This window comes from Balearica regulorum, chromosome 10 (genome assembly GCF_011004875.1).
Source record: "Balearica regulorum gibbericeps isolate bBalReg1 chromosome 10, bBalReg1.pri, whole genome shotgun sequence".
NCBI lineage: Eukaryota > Metazoa > Chordata > Aves > Gruiformes > Gruidae > Balearica > Balearica regulorum.
In genome coordinates, this window is record NC_046193.1 from 18394422 (window position 1) to 18412237 (window position 17816).

The 17816-nt window shown below is 39.0% G+C and overlaps 1 protein-coding gene across 1 annotated transcript in view; it reads right to left on the bottom strand.

Moving 5' to 3' along the window:
• Positions 1 to 1915: 1915 nt before the first annotated feature.
• The window catches only part of TAFA4 (TAFA chemokine like family member 4), a 49203-nt gene continuing 33302 nt past the window's right edge, over positions 1916 to 17816 (bottom strand). The window contains exons 3-4 of the mRNA XM_010308133.2: positions 10053 to 10208; positions 1916 to 2067 (exon numbers count right to left, since the gene is read on the bottom strand). Of these exons, the coding sequence (XP_010306435.2) occupies positions 1916 to 2067; positions 10053 to 10208 (308 nt within the window). The remainder of the gene's footprint in view (positions 2068 to 10052; positions 10209 to 17816) is intronic.

Genomic DNA, 17816 nt, shown 5'->3' on the forward strand with positions numbered 1-17816 from the left:
CTTATGGTGATAAAAATCAATGAAAAATGCATTATTCCACATCTCAGCAAAGTAGAGCATGACTTTAATGAAACAACATTTGCACTCACATTACTACAGTCTGCTCTCTGTTAGACCCACACAAACTCACTGCAGTTGATGAATTTGCACAGGTCTAATTGCAGGCAGGACAATTTGTCCCATTCTAGCTTAAAAAACAAAACAAAACAAAAAATCCCTTAACTCAACAGAATGCATTACTATATTCTGTAGTTTGCTCATTGCAATATTTGTCATGGATAATAAAATAAATGATCCACGCCAAATTTGCCCTTTTATTAGTAAACTCCCACTGACTCAGGCTGCCTCTTTTCACTGTTTAAGAGCAAGAGTCATGAACACAGGCTATACGACTTGTGCTCAGTTGACCTCAATGAACTAAAAGGCAACTGCTCATAGGAAGGGACAGACAGCTGCATGAATGAGGACTTGATGCCTCAGGACTTCAGTCATCAATGCCAACATAAAGTTCTTTCTTCTACCCTTCATCCCCCTAGTATCTATTGAAGGCATCAAGGATATTTAACCCTGGCTTACTCTTTTCCAGTAAGGTCCCTTTAGTCTAAAGCGTCAGCTCTCTTCTGGTACATCCAGAGATGAAGTTGTCTTATTCAATATCTAGAACTCCTACTTTGCCAGTCTCACCCTTCAGTGTGATGCTACAACACTGCCCCTTATCTATAGATCAGTAGTTAAAAGTCAGTGGCTCTAAAAAAAATTTAAAGGCTGAGTATAACCCCTGTCTTGCAATAACTGACTCTCAGTTACCCATACTGATTCTAGAGCATGCAGGTCAACTTTCGGGTGTAGTATCCATCACAGAGAACAGCAGAACCTAGGCACACTATAGACTACATCTTTGGCATTTGATAAATGGCATTGATTTGCATCAATTCCGCTCATCTTAGAAACAGGAGTAGGGTTTTTCAGACTGGTTTGGTCAGCTTGCTTGTCCAGCAAGCCTGCCACTGTGCAATGTCTGTAGCTGGGCTTTAGACCACCACTACACCACCACAGCTGCCCAAACCATCTAATTCTCTCTCTTTCATCCAGAAATTAGTACTGTTTTCACTTCTTAGAACAGCCATTATTAAACAACATTTGGTGTCAGTATTTGCTTATTAACTCAGACTGTAACCTAATCAACAACGTTCATTCCCAACTAGAAGAGGCTGTAAAGGAAAAAAGCTAAGCATATGTCTTTCCTTGCTATTGCCTGCTAAAGACTCCTGTTGTATGATATATTTAGATATGCAGTTTGCTATGACTTGTTGAACTTCAATGCACTGAACTCATTTTAGATTGTTAAAGCAGACAGAGGATATGGTATTTTCTCTCTGCTGGCCATTAATTAGGACAGCAGAGCAAAGTGCTGTTTTAAAAACAGGCTGTCTAACAGGATAGCCTGTAATTAGAAATTATCTGAACCAGCCTGATTTCCAGTGGTTCTCAGTGTCCCACAGTTTCCACTGACGTCAGTGCAGAGTCTCAACAACTCCCAAGATAGGCTGCTACTTTCAAAAGCTAAAGTAGCACAGGAATCTAACTTCAGGTGACACTGGTAAAGACCTTGGATCCACGTACTCAGTCTGCAGATTGAAGAATTGATCCTGGAACATGATTATCCCTCTAACACTTGTCACGACAGAACAGTTTCTTTGCTCGCTAAAGACTGAAGCAGGGCTTTCTTCAGTTTGACTCCAGCACCCAATAATTTAACTAAGCTAGCAGTGAAGGGGCAGTTCTGACCCAATATTTCCCTCTCTGAGAACAATTGCATTAATCACCCCTTTCCAAAACATTGAGGAGTCCAGTACTGGTGCTCACACCCACAGATGCAATGCAATAAGCAAGTGCTATCAGCAGACTGCCACCTTTAAATATAGGTGATCTCTGTACTTGCCTTTGTGGTTTTGACTTTATTTCCACTGCTGCATGACCAACCTGAATAGTCTGGTAGTACTTTACAGTCCTCTCCATCCAAACAGGGGTTCATATGACACCACCACTTCTGTAGGACAATGGAAGCTAGAAAAAGAAACAGAAAAGAGAAACAGAATACAATCTTTTTTTAATTACTGTTGGGTTTAGTAGGGAGGTTGTCTGTGCAATGCTCAATTGTTTGATTTTAAAAGGTAGAACCAACAGTTACTGTTTTAATAGCTAATCACACTGCTTATGTTTGAGCTAAGAATGTAGCTAAAACAACTTCACCAGCACACAGAAGGGTAAATGCCATATGCTAATGGTGAAGACAGGCAAGAATCTGCAACATTTGAACTGACCTCTGGAAGTGCCTTTCTGCCTCCACTGGCTACAAAGTTGACTTGCCTCCTTCATTTACATGTTTCAGTCAAGTACCTGCTATAAGGCGGAATGAAACTAAGGCTTCTTTTTAACCCAGATATGCACATGCGAGACTGGACAAAGAAATGCCAGTTTCTCCCTTCACTGGGTGAGAAAATAGAATTGCACAGAGATGTAAGCACGTGGGGTCTGTCAGAAAATAATGCAGATAAGAATGTGGAAAGCACTGGAAAGCATTAGATTAGCTAAAAATCTACTTGCAGTTACACTGCCAGGTTTGCAGTATGTATTGGAAGACTACAGTAGTACACCTTAACTGTGCAAATTTATTAGTTTTCTACCCTTAAGCCAACTTCCATTAATAAGACCATGTTTGTTATTTTTACAAATGTAGTCACAACTTTATAACGCTGCTGTTAACAACAGATACACTTTCCCACAAACAGCTGTGAACATCTGCATGCATTTCTCAGTTTTGCATTGTTCATGGGATTCATCAAATCTCAGAAAATTATGAAATATATCAGTTCATAATCTTACATAATCTAAATTGGATTTCAAAATAAAATATGGCTTTAAGTGTTGATTTAGTTAGCCTGCATTATGCTGCTATGTGCACAAAATATTGAGTCTCATGCTTTAAAAGATACCACATCCAAAAGAGATGAAAAAAAAATTAATCTACTTCTTGTAAAGCACTTATTTTTCCTTTTAATTTCAAGGTAGATTCGTATTGCTGCCACCTTCAAATTAGGGTGACAAGCAGGCAAGCTGACATCAGGATATTGCTGAAACGTTCACTCAATTACTTTTGTTTTGCACTTTCACTCTAAGCCTACATGAAAAGCACTATGAAAAATATACGTCTGGAACACCAGTTTGGCTTTTATAAAATATTCTTTGAATCTCATAAACCTATAAAATAAATGCATGATTCCTTTCATCAGTCATTTGGATCTTAGATCATTTGCGTTGATGCTGAGTGATTGTTGACAAATTGGGTGAAACTTGACCGTGCCTCCTGGAACGTGAAGGATCATTTCCACACCAGACATATGGTCCGGTCATCTATTTTATCCATTTTACCTCTGCTACTATTTAATATTTTTTTTTCAATTTCTATACCACATTTATTTCAGGTAAACACAAGCAAGTCTAAAAGGCTAGATTCAAGAAGACTGAGAGCATGTGCAGAGGTCCCTAAGCAAGCAGGAGATCCTGGTAGCAAGCTAGCTGTGTCTTCAGAGCTCTGCTTCAAAGCCAGCAAGTCCTCCTGGGAGGCCTGGCTACTGTATCACACAGCTCTGCACAGTGCTGTTGTGAGCATGGATGTGGTGACATGCTGGGACTTTGCCTGCACCCTGACATGTGAATGAACATGCTTTCATCTATTTAGTGCTACCCTAAAAACATAAGTTCAAACTTCGGACCTTTGAAAACCACCTCTCACTCACCTGTCTCCTTCAGATACCTAGAATCCCTTGTGCCTCAGTTATTCTGGTAACAACTTAGATCCAAGCTTTTGCATATTGGTTTGGGTGCAATATGTTCTGAGACCACATAAAATGCACCAAACATAGCAGCTTTTATTTATACAACCTGCATCAACCTGCTTCTAACACCTGATTTTAAAAAAAAAAAAAAAAAAGGCAGTTGACTGGCCAAAAGTGCAGCACAGGAGTGGGTTCGCACAGCATTCTTGACCAATTGTGCCCATGCAACTTCTGGTCCATGTGGAACTGCAAGACCAACCACGGTCCATGTGGAACTGAAGTACGTAAGACAGTGAAACTGTCCCATCATCTCCTGCAGTACCATCTTCCATAAAAACAAGCACAGATGTGAATGAGAACCATTGCTGGGTCAATCTGTAACTCAAGATCCACAAGCTCCTCAACAGACTGCATATTTCACCTCCTATTCATCTCTTGTTTAGACACTTTCATAGAAAGTGACTCCTACCCTTCTGTTGGCTGATCTCTATTCTGTGCAGATACCTCTCCTCAGAGTAATGGCAACACTTTGAAATACTTAATACAGATCTCATTCCATTAGCTTCCAGCAATTCTCCAATTCTTCGCTGTAGCAATCCACTAATTCTCACATCCATTTTACGTCCAATTTCTTTGTAGTTGTAATGTCCACTCTGCTGATCTCTATGTCCTAACTGGCTGTAGCTGTTTGTGTCAAACATACCCCTGAGATTAGTCTATTAAAATTCTCCATCAGAGCCTCAGGCTCATCTTCATAGCTAGAGTCCTTTATTATTGCTCCTGTGCGACTCACTGGAGGATGTAAAGGATTCCTCCTCTTTTCAGATTCAGACATTCTTGGAGAGGTTTCAACAGATGACTTCTCTAAGAAATGAGAGCAGCTGCCACTCTCATACACAGCCACCCACATGAAGGGAAAGGAGATGGCTTTAGTTTGACATTAGCCAGCTGATTTGCTGGAAATGAGCCAGAAAACAGCCAGAAACCCTGCCAGAAATAAATCTTCTGCTGACATCGCTCCCTAGATAACCTGAATCCATGGAAACAGTAGGTTCATGGAGAATAAAGCCAAAAGGTGTCAATACATGATCTCATCTTGTCTCAGGCAATTCACTGTGTTGTGCCCCCAGTTGTGTTTGGCTACACAGTATCCTCCAAGCTAATCTGGAATAGGTGAAGAAAGAAACTTCTCCCATTGTTTAACTGTCAGAAAAAATGACAATCTCAGTATGAAACAGAGAGGCTTCGTTTTCTTCCTCTTGCCACATCTTCTGTTGTGGTGTCTTCTCCTACATTACAGCACCTGTTAGCAATCATCATTTTCTCCCTGTGAAGGTATTGAACGTGCTGCAATCCAGCAACTTTTCAATCTTCAGCCTGATAAACTGAGCTGATTGAACTTCTTCAGTTTCACACCGAAGCACAATACTAGTGCTCTTCTAGAATACCCCAAGTATTCTGAAATACGTTTTGAATTACAACAACTGACCAGAGATCTATTAGTCAGCTTGTGAGGACTCTAAACTACGCAGGATCAGAATTAAAAAAAAAAACAAAATTTTATCCCAGTAGATGTTGGTTAGCACCTTCTGTAGTTAACAATAAGTTAAAAAATTACTTCCTCATCCTGTTACTTACCAAAAAGAGAATTGTGGTAATGATCCACCTCAGCATTAACAATGTCAATATTTCACGCATTATGGGGCTTTTTTTTTTGAAAAAAGGATTTCTGTGTGTTCTCTTTGAGCAAGCAAATTCATATTGTCTTTAGTCTGGACAAGTCTTTCCTACTCCACTGGATTAAGCTTTCTTCCATATAATTTTTCAGTACACAATTCATTCTACTGTGTATTTCCTTTTTTTCTTTGAATACTGACATAGCATTAGCATCCTTTTGAATTCTCAAGTATTCTGAAATCCATTAAAAAGCAGTGGGAGGGAAATCTTCTCCGCTATTTCTTCTTTTATCTATTTCTTATGTATTGATATTTTGTTTTCTTATTTCTGTATGCTCTCTTCCCTTCAGTCTGGAACCTGGATGGGCTTTCAGGCAAACTTGTCTTTTTTTCTTCATTATGGCTCTTTAGCCCTACAGAAAATTCTTAAACAATTCTTTAGTCCCATTCACATTTTTTCCAATCTGAGTGTTTCTTCCTCATAAATTCTAGGACTAATAGAATTGCCTGGATGGGAGATTATTTGGCTAGTGATGATTTACTTAGAGACATTTAACACACTTATCTGAGATAGCTACACTACAGACAAAAGTTATTAATGTTTTATCTTCTTGGCAGTAGCTGTTAGACAAGCTGGAGGTAATTACTCAAGGATGTTTATTTCCATAAAGAAAATGGGTATAAACAAAATCTCATGACTACTTTAAACGTAATTTAGTCATTGACAGAAGAACGGGTTGACCTTCGCTAAGCAAAATTTTCTATAGCTGCCATCAAGTAATATAGCTACAACTCAAGGCAGGGTATACAGGCTGTGTAGTATGTCCTCTCTGCATATTTAAATACTTTCTTTCACATGCTCTGCTTTTTTCTGAGTTTAGTGGCTCAATTTATCTACAGTAACATTTCTCAAAGTATCAGATGGGCCTGTGTTTGGAAGCTCAAATAACCCCCAGGAAAATGAGGTATGCACATGTACAGAAGAACTAGCCTTACTTTTTTTGTTTGCCAATGCTTGTCAATAGCTTTCACAACTCAGTTCAAATACACAAATGACAGAGTTTCTTATTGTATGCATCCAAAATGCAATTATCTAAATAAGTGTGTTATCACTGGCAAAGGATAAAAAAATATCCTGACCCAAAGAGTTCTTACCCTGTACTCTCATCTAGGCTATGGCCAGTGAGTTTACTGTGCTTGTAAAAATGCTAGTTAGATCTCAGTCTATAAATATCATTGATTTTCACCTTCATGTCCTTCATTTTAAATGAAGTACTTTGACTTCTCATACTACAAATATTTAAAGTTTCCAAGTTGAAAGACACTGTAGAAATGCAAAGCACCCTATAAATGTCAGTTAGGCCTCACACCACCAGTAAGTATTACTGCACAACATGGAAAAGGACTGATTTGTAGCAATCAAGGCACTTAAGACTTTCACTTTATGTATTTGCAAGATTTAACTAGCTTTTACTTTCCTTTCTGCAGCACTTCAACACCTTTTCCTTGGAAATCACCTGGATATCTATAATTTCTTCTGTAGCACCAAAGTACTTCGTTTCCTCCTTAGCATGTATCATGAGAAAAAAATTCACTTCTATGTGTAGGTGTATGCCTGAATGGAATTATGCAAACATCCATTCTGACCTGGCTCAAATAGGGGGACTTCCCGAAATTTTGGTAGCTGTGAATATTGCTACACGTATTCACTGCCTTTTTGAGCAGGGCTTAGCCTTAACATTGTGTTGCTCCAATAAACTGCTGCTTTAAATCTGACCTTGTGTAAAATTCTTTAGCATCTGTCAACCTATTTCAAAATGTAAATATCCAGCTGGCCTATGACTGTCAACATGAGAGGCTGATCTCATCCTATTTACTATTGTTTTCCACCATGACTTGCACAGAGTTATTTTCCTTTTGAGTGTGTGTAGAAGAGGCTAAAATCCAAATGGATTGTATTTTCTAAATCCAAAGAGAACATATTTAATCTTATCTGCTAGAAAAACTACTAAGCGTTAAGCTGCTTTTACTAAGAATTCCAATAGGTAAAAGAATCTCTCTGTGTATGAATAAAAATTGTGTAGTTTGACACAACAGGTGGGTGGTACTTTCTGGACACATACGCATGAATATGAACTACCCTGTTTTCTTATTTTGTCCAAACACAGCCTAGCACATAAGTAATTTGAGGGTTGTCAGTCACTGGAACAGGCTCCCCAGGGAAGAGGTCACAGCACGGAGCCTGTCAGAGGTCAAGGAGCATCTGGACGACATTCGTAGTCATATAATTTAGTTTTAGGCAGTCGAGCAGGGAGTTGGATTTCATGGCCCTTATGGGTCCCTTTCAACTTGAGATATTCTATGATTTGAGGCAGGAACTACAGGTACCAACTACCGTGTGCATGCCATGCATGATCTACAGCACAGAAAATTGTTGTCCTAATGTAAAAGATAACTACTACAGGGTAAGGTCTGAAGTTCAAAGAAAATACTTTAAAAGACTACTACAAGCCAATTGCTCTATAAAATCTTTTCTTTTGGTTAGAAAGTAACTCTGTGATTTGGCCATGTCCTTCCTTTTAAGCTCAGGGCAAAATATAGGCAAATTAAACAGCCTCGCATTTAGTAAAAAGGTGCTGGAAAAGAAAATGAAATGCCTGTATCAGACTGAAATATGCAATATTCTGGCTTCCACAGTGTAGAAGTCTGCTGAAGAATTTGTATAGAGAAGGGGAAAACACATCTAATCCTGAGGCTAAAGAAAGATAGTTATAGTTTCCATGCTACAGCAACTGAATAACACTGACTGTAGTCCCAGATGCTTGCAAAAATAAGCGAAGCATGTCAAAGCATCACCCTAAGGGGTGAGGGGGAATCAAAGGATTCCACTTTAGAAACCAAAATCTTACAGTCATAATATTTTGTAGTATTTAATTTCAACTATACTTGAAGAAAAAACAGCTACTAAATTCTTTCAGCAACTATTTGCATTGTCTGAATTCAGCTTCTACAGTATTTGCATTTATATCTTTCTACCATAGAATGACAGTGTCACCTTTGCAATCCTTAAGTGAGTTTAAAACAATGCCTGACGTTTATTATCTATCGTATGTAAAAATATTTCTGCTGTTTGAAGTGTCACTTAAAAATACAGAAGGTATTTCTGATTTGGCAAGAAAACTACTTAACAAATTGCACAGCTAAAGTTGATTGTATTCCTGAATTACAAGGCATGAAAAGACTAAGCATCTAAAAAACAAATTAAAAAAACCCAAACCCAGAAAATCTGCTTTCTTAAATATGAGGGTTAATAGGTTAAAAGAATCAGGTATGTCGCATATGTGGAGAGTTTTCTGTTTAAAGCTAAATATCTCTGAATGTTAGATTAAAAATTAGATTTTGAAGCTTTTTTTTTATATTTAACTTGTAATGGTTGAAATTTTCTGTGAAAAAGAATGATGAAAACAGAAGAGTCTTGCTTACGGATTGATGAAATGGGGCATCTGGTAACTTTTAGACTTTTCTTAAAAACAAAACAAACAAACAAAAAAAACCAAACCCAACACAAAACTGTCTTGGAGTAACTGTTTACTAAGTTAACAACAAGAGCAGCAACCTCTCCAAGGAATAGACTCTGCTGGTGAGAAAAGGAAGAATGGTAACTCACAATTTCTGAACTGCTAGTAAGACAGAGGAAAATGGTGGAGATGAGGTGCAGAATGAACCTTAGGGAGACAAGTTTTATATAGCCTCAGAATGCGTGGTCAACATTACAATCAAGGTTAGATTTTAGCTTTAGCATATATAATCAACTTAATTTCAAATGAGTTCTACTGCTAAAAGAGCAAGGATGGCAATGTTCAGCTCTGTGAGGATTTCAATATCTACCCAGGAAGGTGATGGATTAAGGCAACTGTACCACATTTTTTCTTCATCAGGTAGGCATCCTAGCTCAGAGACTGTGTCCTGTGCAGCAGCACACTTGCTCTGCTCTCCAAACTCTAACATATTTTGGGGTTACAACACACGAAACTGAATAGATATGGGGCATCACTAGCTCACTGGTGTCCAGTATAAGAGACCATTAAGCACCTAAAATGGTGAAACATTCATCTAGAGAACAAATCTCAAAATCAGATGTCCCAGCACTATCTGCACGCCTAGTCTTAGGGCTGCATTTATTATTCAGTGAATTTTTAGCCAAGCTACTAAGTCTAAAGACAACTGGAAGGGTTAATATCATAAGCTTGAGTTTTTTGTCTTATGCTGTTTTCAGACTAGTTTTAAAGGAGAATTCTTGTGTGAAAAAATAAAGAAGTTTTATTGGCACAGACATGAAATGGACGAGTACATATATTAAGAGGATTAATTACACCCAGATTTATGCACAGACTCATTATCATGAATGCACAGAGATGTTTCCAAAATTAATAAAAGGAAGGATTATGCTTTTGAGGCAGTGGGAAGTCAAACAATCAAGGAGACTAAACTTCTCAAACAATCTTAATGAACCATGAGTGAGCGGGAGACCGCTTACCTTCCACGCACGAGGGCTGAGCTCTTGTCGTACCAGCCACCTGCCCTGGGAAGCAGGAGCACTTGACTGTTTGCGATCTTTCTTCAATCCGGTTCTTATTGCAGCAACGATGCACTGCCACAACTTCACATGTCCCTTGCTTGACTTGGTGCTGGCCTAATAATTGCAGAGATAAATGATGGAGAGCAAAACAAAACATCAGTGCATAAAGAAAAAGTCAGTTCATACAGTCCTGCAAGATACTGAATCTTTCAAACAACAGTTTAAATCACAGAAAGACGAAGGGGCAAAGCATCTTGTAGGATCTGGCTTATTCCTTGAGTTTATTCTATTTGTAATAATAAAGATTAGTTCATCATAACAAGTCAATTTTTCAATCTATCTTTCCTGGCCCTTACAAAGCCATAGGGAGAAAAGGAGATTGGAGTAGTCAATTAGATGGATTAAACAAGATGACATGCAGAGACAGAGCGCAGTCCTCCTTCCTTTGGCTTCCTGTCTTGCACTAGGTTTTACATTTAATTCTTTCCCTTTGTAAATGGACACAACGGACAGGATAATGTTTAATGCAAGGGAAACTTGTCTTAAATAGTAGGGAAACTTGCTAACATAACAACATGTAAGCAGTGCTTGCTATGCCTATCATTGCAGGTAGGCTAAGAACAAGGTAGGCTGAAAAGCTGTCATAGATAGTCAAGTTTTGTCAAAAAAACCCCAAAACAAACCCACAAAAAACCCAAACCAACAACCCAAAAAAACCCCGATACTATATAGATTTCTTTAGTTCCCTTCTCAGCCTATTTTGAAGAAACCTATGATAAATATTCCATCCTATTGCTTTCTTAAGTGCCTTTCCTCACATTTCACTATCCCCTATTCCTCTGAGTTTATTTTCCCCTTCCTCTCCCTCCTTGCTCCTGCCTTCACACCTTAACTCCTTTATTCCTTGCACCTGACCATTTTCGTCCACCACCAGACCTACTCTCTGCCCTCCCTAAAACCCTTTCTCAGAAACCCCACTTCACAAAACCCCTCTCCTCTTTGCATAAGTCATTTCAACGTCCTCACTTTCCTGAACAGCCTTCAAGTGCTTCATCTTGCATTTGTCTCGTCTTATTTAGAGTAGAGCCTTGGATGGCTCTTATCTATGTTTGTAAAGCACCTTGTAAATTAACAGCACTACAGAACAGGGTGGGTTTTTTCATAAGTGAGCTAGACAGAGCGACAACGCTGAGAATAATAAAAATATTCACCATCAAAGCAGTACAGGCTCCTTATATGAGAAAAGACTACAGTGCAAATATTGGAGTAGGTGTGTGTTATATCAAACGTACAGCAGCCTAAAGAAAGGAACGTGAAAAGGAGAGCACTTCAGAAAGACAAAGACAATCCCACAAGTGGCAAGCCTGGAGGACTGTCCTGTTTCCCATTGACTCCATGCTTGCCCTGGTTTTGGGGGGGTTTGTTGGGTTTTTTGGTGGGGGTTTTTTGTTGGTGGTGGTTTTGTTTGTTTGTTATTTTTGGCTTGGGTTTTGTGTTTTTTTACAGTATCTGGTGTTACTAACACCAGACGGAGGATTTTGAGATAGAGAACACCTTGGTCTGATGCAATGTAGCCAAGCTTACATCCTTACAGATGAAATCTTGAGTGATTAAGATCACTGTAGGTTTTGGGCAGAAACTTTTATTAAAGTGAGAAATCTTAAACTTCAAAACAGTTAGCAATGCAATTTAGACTTCTAAAGGGGTTAAAAAAAAAAAAAGGAGAGTATTCAAATTATGTATATAACTTTTTAAAAGGTTAGCTTGGCAATGTTCCTTCCCTGTGTGTTTTTTGGTTTCACAAGTATTTCAAAAGCACATCTAAAGGGCTGCCTGACTTTTGTCACCAAATTTGTATTCACAAGCACCTCAATGGACATGAAAATATATATATGCAATCCTGGAAAGGAAATATAGTCTTCTATTTGTGCACTCAACATGTAAAAAAAGAATTATATATGCAGAAGCGATTTTTGGGATTTTTTTTCCAGGGAAAATGCTACACTGTACTTTTAAGCAAAATATGCTACAGCAGAAAAAATGCATAATTTATTTTACAGAAAGTTGGAAAAATGTTGAAGACAGCATAAAAGTATCTTACATAGCTACTGTAATAAGTTTATTGGCAGACTGTGAATTTTCATGCAAGTAACTAATACCCATATCATCTACTAGCTTGTAAAGACAGTAGCTCCTCTGTAAGTCAATATGGAAAATAAATACAAAACCAAAGAAATTAAATTGGCCGTGCTACTTCATTCCAAAGTGCTGTTCTACAAAACACCTTGCCTGACAGCATTTGGAGATAATAAGCAGATGGCCAGGGGCTCTAACTGAAAAGATTTTGTAAAACGAGGTTGTAAATTCAAGAGAGTATATTTATTTATTTATTTATTAGATCTACAGCCTGAGTCAAAACCCTTTGGAGTGCAAAGGGAAAAGTCCAATTGGTTTCCTACAGTGCTTACAGGGGTGGTCCTGCACTCACTGGAGTCAACAAAATTTCTATTGACTTCAGGAGAGCAAGGTCACAGTCTGGACTGTCTCTTGAGAAGATTTTGTAAGGGAGGGAATAAAAAGCAAAAATTTGGAACTGCTCAGGGCACATACTTAAGTTCGCTATGTATCTCATCTGAAAGACCAAGTGGCCAGGTCTTCTTTTTAATTAAAGTCATTATTCACCAGACATCAGATGCCAAGATAAGAGTAGAAGCCATTTTTTCAGAAGGTACATCATAAGGATGGACTAGATCCAGCTTCAACAGTCAATATGTAGCTGAAAGAAGGTCTATTTCCAAGTTCAAATCCCACTTCCTTTAGGTGAACAGTCCTGTTAAGTCAATACCAAAATAAATCAAACAGGTCGGCCCTGAGCACACAGCCCAAAAAACCTAGGGCTTGCTTTCAATTATCTTGTTTGCATTTGAAAGCAGTGACACTGCTCCTCTGAAGTGCCAGGAGTCAACAGGCACACAGATGTTTGCAGAAGGCAAAATTAAATTACCTCATGAATGCATCCTTTGGTTTAGTAGCTGTTTTACTGTACACTTACTCATGCTTCGCAGCTACACAAGCAGGTAAGAGGAGGTGTCCCCTTCTCGTCTGCCGGCAGGACTAGGATGCTAAGGTTTGAAAGTACTGCTGCCATGCAAAGGAAGAGAGCGCTCTCCTCCTTGTCCCTAGTGCACAGCTCTTACGGAGTACAACAATGAAAGGTACTAAAAAGCCAGACATCTGCATGCATCATTTGCATTAATTGGATTGCCCTTGTAATAGTCTTTCCCCTCCTACATATTCACATCTATACTTCCTCCTGCTTATTCACGCACATCTTAACACTTTTCATTCTGTTGAACACCATACGCATTTCTTCTTAATATTCAGACACATCTGTGAACAGGTGCTGAACAAATGCTAAGTGTTACCATACTAGCTTTCTGTCCCTTTTTTGTCAGTGTTCAGCAATCCAGAGGACAAGCACTCAGTTTGCAAGGTAGCTTTCAGATTTAAGAAAACTCACAAAATGTCTTAAAAAATAACCATCGACTCAGTCTATTCTCTACCTAGATCTACTGAAACCTGTTGTATCTACATTCAGGTGTCCAAAGGCAGCAAAAAGAAAGAATATAAGAACACTCTCCTATACATTTTAATCTCCACCTTCATCTCAGGTTTATAGTCCATTTAAGGTACAGCTGTGAGCATGACAGAAAAACTCAAGAAAGGCCTTAAAATATTTTATAATCAATGGATTGTCAGGAAGCCAAGACATTAGAGGAGCAGGAACTAAAGAATTTTTAAAGTGTGAAGACCACAGTAAGTGAATTCTACACCAGACATCAGGAAAGCCATTTCAGGGGGAACTGCAATGAGAGATAGGGAGAAAGCCAGGCTCTGGAGAGCAAAGCCCCTTTGGGCTCACTTCTAAAAAGCCCATAAATTCATAGCTCTTCACCTGTAAACCTATTCAGATCTGCAACCTAAGGGCTGTCAATATTTGCAGTTGAAATTCGGTTAGTTACATCTTCACATTTAAATAAGAAAACTCTCCAAGGAAAGATGTGTTTTATCAGCACCAGTACCAAGAAAAGTTCCTGTCACAGAACACCTTCTGCATACCAAAGAGGGGATGTCTGCCAGCCTGGCACTGTGGAGAAGAGAGGATGAATGTGGCAAACTCTGGAGCTCTGTGTTACCTCTGATCAGGAGTTTGGCACATATGTTGCTCTCCATATCCCAATTTCTTTACAGCTTCGCTTCCCTAGAAATACCAATGCTATTCGAGTTCACTAAGGACACTCTCCCTGTCTCTCTATACAGGGCACTAACATAACGGGATAGGGCTCGCTAACGGAAGCAACCTCCAGGATACTCCTGCTATGAATTGTGCTGCCTTTTGTTATGAGATACCTACAGATAACAACAGCCTTCAGGTGCCCATGTCCAGAATGACTCCAAATGACCTCATGGACTGGCCACACAAAGGTTCTGTGACCGTTTCTTTGTTATCTGGGCTTTCCAGTCCAGAAGATGGTAGACTGTGTAGAGCTGTTAGGCAGTCATCATCTCTGAAGAACAAGAAAGTACAAACTAGGAATTTATTAGTCTTGCACATTAGTCTTGCACATTACAAGTATTGTGAGTCGAGTTGACTGAATAATCACCACTGAACTGTTTATTCTCAGTTTAATACATTTTTTCAACTAACTTATTTGACAAGACCTTATTTTCACTTTCTTCGTAGAAGTCAGGGGGCAGATGTGCAATTAATGCTTCTAAAACTCTTTGAAATCCTAAATGAAAAGAGGGAAATACAACTATTGTTAATAAAATATCAAACATCACAGTGATGTACTTCAAAACTATAAGGAAAATATCAAAGAAAGAGGAAGGCTTTCAGAAGGTTGCTAGACAATTTTTTCCACATCCATTTCATCTATGTGACTAATTCTAATCCCTCCCAAGGAGTACTCTTTCAATGCAATATACATGCAGGCAGCACGCCTTTTTCAGAAATCCTGAATAACCTCCTCTTTCTAATTTCTTAGCTAGGAAACATATGCAAAAGTCACATTTAAAGGGAGGGTGGGTTCTTTGTTTCATAAGCTGCCCTCTTTGATAAAGAAAGCAACTAGTATTGTGGAGAACAGCACATCTAGATAGTAGGACAATATGACCCTAGCTCAGCACGTTCTTCAGTAAGTTTCAAAACCAGCGAGCTTGGTCTGTACAAAATCAACTACATCATTTATTTAAAGGGTTAGAGGATGTCTGTCAATAGGGAGATGAATGGCTATGGAACCTAATATTGCAGACAACAGTAAGAGAAATGAGTGAGTTTAGAAGTCAGCACTGATACTGTTTGGAAGAGGAAAGCACTCTAAAAAGTTTGGTGCCAGTTTATCATCTGTTCCGCCTTCAGCTCATGCTGGCTTTTGCTTACAAATATATGAACACACAGAAGCACACACCAAGAGGCGAATATTCTTCAAAAACCACATATATTAAAGGAAATAACATTTTCTATTTTTCACATTTTTTTCCCAAGCATATTTATGAGAACCTCTCCAGCTCATGGGCAGGGTTTTTTTTGGGGAGAAGGGGTGTTTCTAAAGATGACATCTCTTCTCAAGGAGAGAAGCTAAAGGTCACCTGGAATGTAAAATTAACACACCATGTTCTAGGCTGAGAATTTCAGCACAACTTTTCTCTACTACCATTCCATCAGCTGTTGGATTTTTTTCATAATAATTTCACATTCACATTCTGACTTAGATGCTCTCCTTTCTCAAGGATATACAATATTTATATATATACTTCCTTATAAATTGTCTCTGCACGTACAATTGTGCAGTTTCACTTGTAAAGTTTTACCTTTTCACATGTTGGCAGTAAGGAACAGTTCAAAGATAGTCCAAAACTGCCAGAAAAGGCCTGTTTAACTGTTCCACAGATAAACACATAAGAAGTACCTTCCCATAATCACCTACCCATGATAACAGGCAAAATAAGGTACAGCGCACGCACACAAAAAAAGGGAGTAAGGAGTCCAGTTTGCTATCCATTACTCTCACATTCGTCAAATACATAGCACTAATGTGATTACTAGAGCTAATATCTGTAACAAAACAAGCAAGCAAAGATACAATGATCTCCCAGATGAAGGAACTGAGGTCACACAATGGGCAGGTTTCAAACCAAAGAGTTTCTCACAGCCCATAAAGTTACAGCCTTTGCTCCAATCAAAACATTTGTGCTTCATCAGTTGTGGAAGCTGGTAGTATGGCGTGTGCGAAATCAGAACCAGCATTTTAACCGGATAACCAGGGAACCAGCACCAAACTACTTGTTTTGGGCAAGAAGCAACACCTGAGGAAAACAACAACTCTCAAAACAAATGTGAGAGAAAACCTAGGGGTACAGTAGACCTAGATGTATATTTGAAAAAAAGGTGAGTGACCTCAAACCCAGATAATGAGACCCAAGAAGTTAATGAAATCAAAAGCATAACCTTTCAGTGCAGGTGGAGGAACATGCTGACACAGCTGGAGAGAATCATGTAATACAGTGAATTCTTTGGCAAGTGTCAGAGGCCACATCCATATGGAGATTAAAGTCCCCTGGAATAAGTAGCATAGGTGACCTTAGATCAGACACAAGCGCTGAGACTTCTCCAAGAAACAAAGCATTAAATCTGAGTGGTCGATAAATCAAAACAGCAGAGACCAAAGTAGGTGCTGTATATGGGGGAGGGAGGAGGGAAAAGTTGCTGCAAATGAAAAGAAAGGTGGATGAAGAGTGACCTGGAAGCAAAAAAGAATTAAAACATGAACCTGTCTACCTGCTGGGGTGCTACACTGAAGTTAATCAATATGGACTGACTTTCAGCCAGGCAGTAATGTTCATCCTGGTTCAAGCACACATATCACTTGTACAAATGAAATCTAAGAGCATAAAACTTCATAAAGTACCTTGGAGTAAAGCGGTGCTAATAATTTCCTGCAGGAAACTTTCTACTATGTGGCTATTTTAAGTGAGGTAGAGAAGAAAATACAAGGGAAAGATTTGGTTTTCCATCATAACTTGTAGCAAATGAGCAACATTGTGCTCTGTAACATAGAAATATTTCCCACACGTCCCATTAACATTCACTCTCGCTATTACATGCGGACCACTCTCTCTCATTTGTTCCTTCCTTCACAAATTTATCATGAGAGAAAGGGGAAAAGAATGAACCTAGTTCTCTAGAGATATTTCTGCTTGCCTGAAGAAAGCGGGTACACGCTCATCCATATAGGCCAGGCTTGTGGTTATTCACTAGTTTATAAGCAAAAAACAAATTTTCTGCCCAATTGTAAGGGTTGATGGCCTCTAAAAACAGGGTCACTCTTGCCATAGGAAAGCAAACGTAGCATACCTGGGACTGAAAACTGGGAAGGATTATACCATCCACATCCGTAACTAGCTCTTCATCGATGGTGGAAGACATCCTGACCAAGATGTCATCAACGCAGCCCTAGCAGGCACCAGGGCCCAGGAGAGCTTGCTGTCCCGCAGCCTGCTGCTATTTGCAGCTGCTCACCATACCCAAACTCAGCACTGTACTTATACAACTTACTGCTTCGTATCTATGGCATGCCAGAAGTTCCTTTAATATTATCATAAACTTTAAGAAAAAAAGAAAGAAGAACTCTTAAGTCTGTCCCACGTATGCAGCACAAT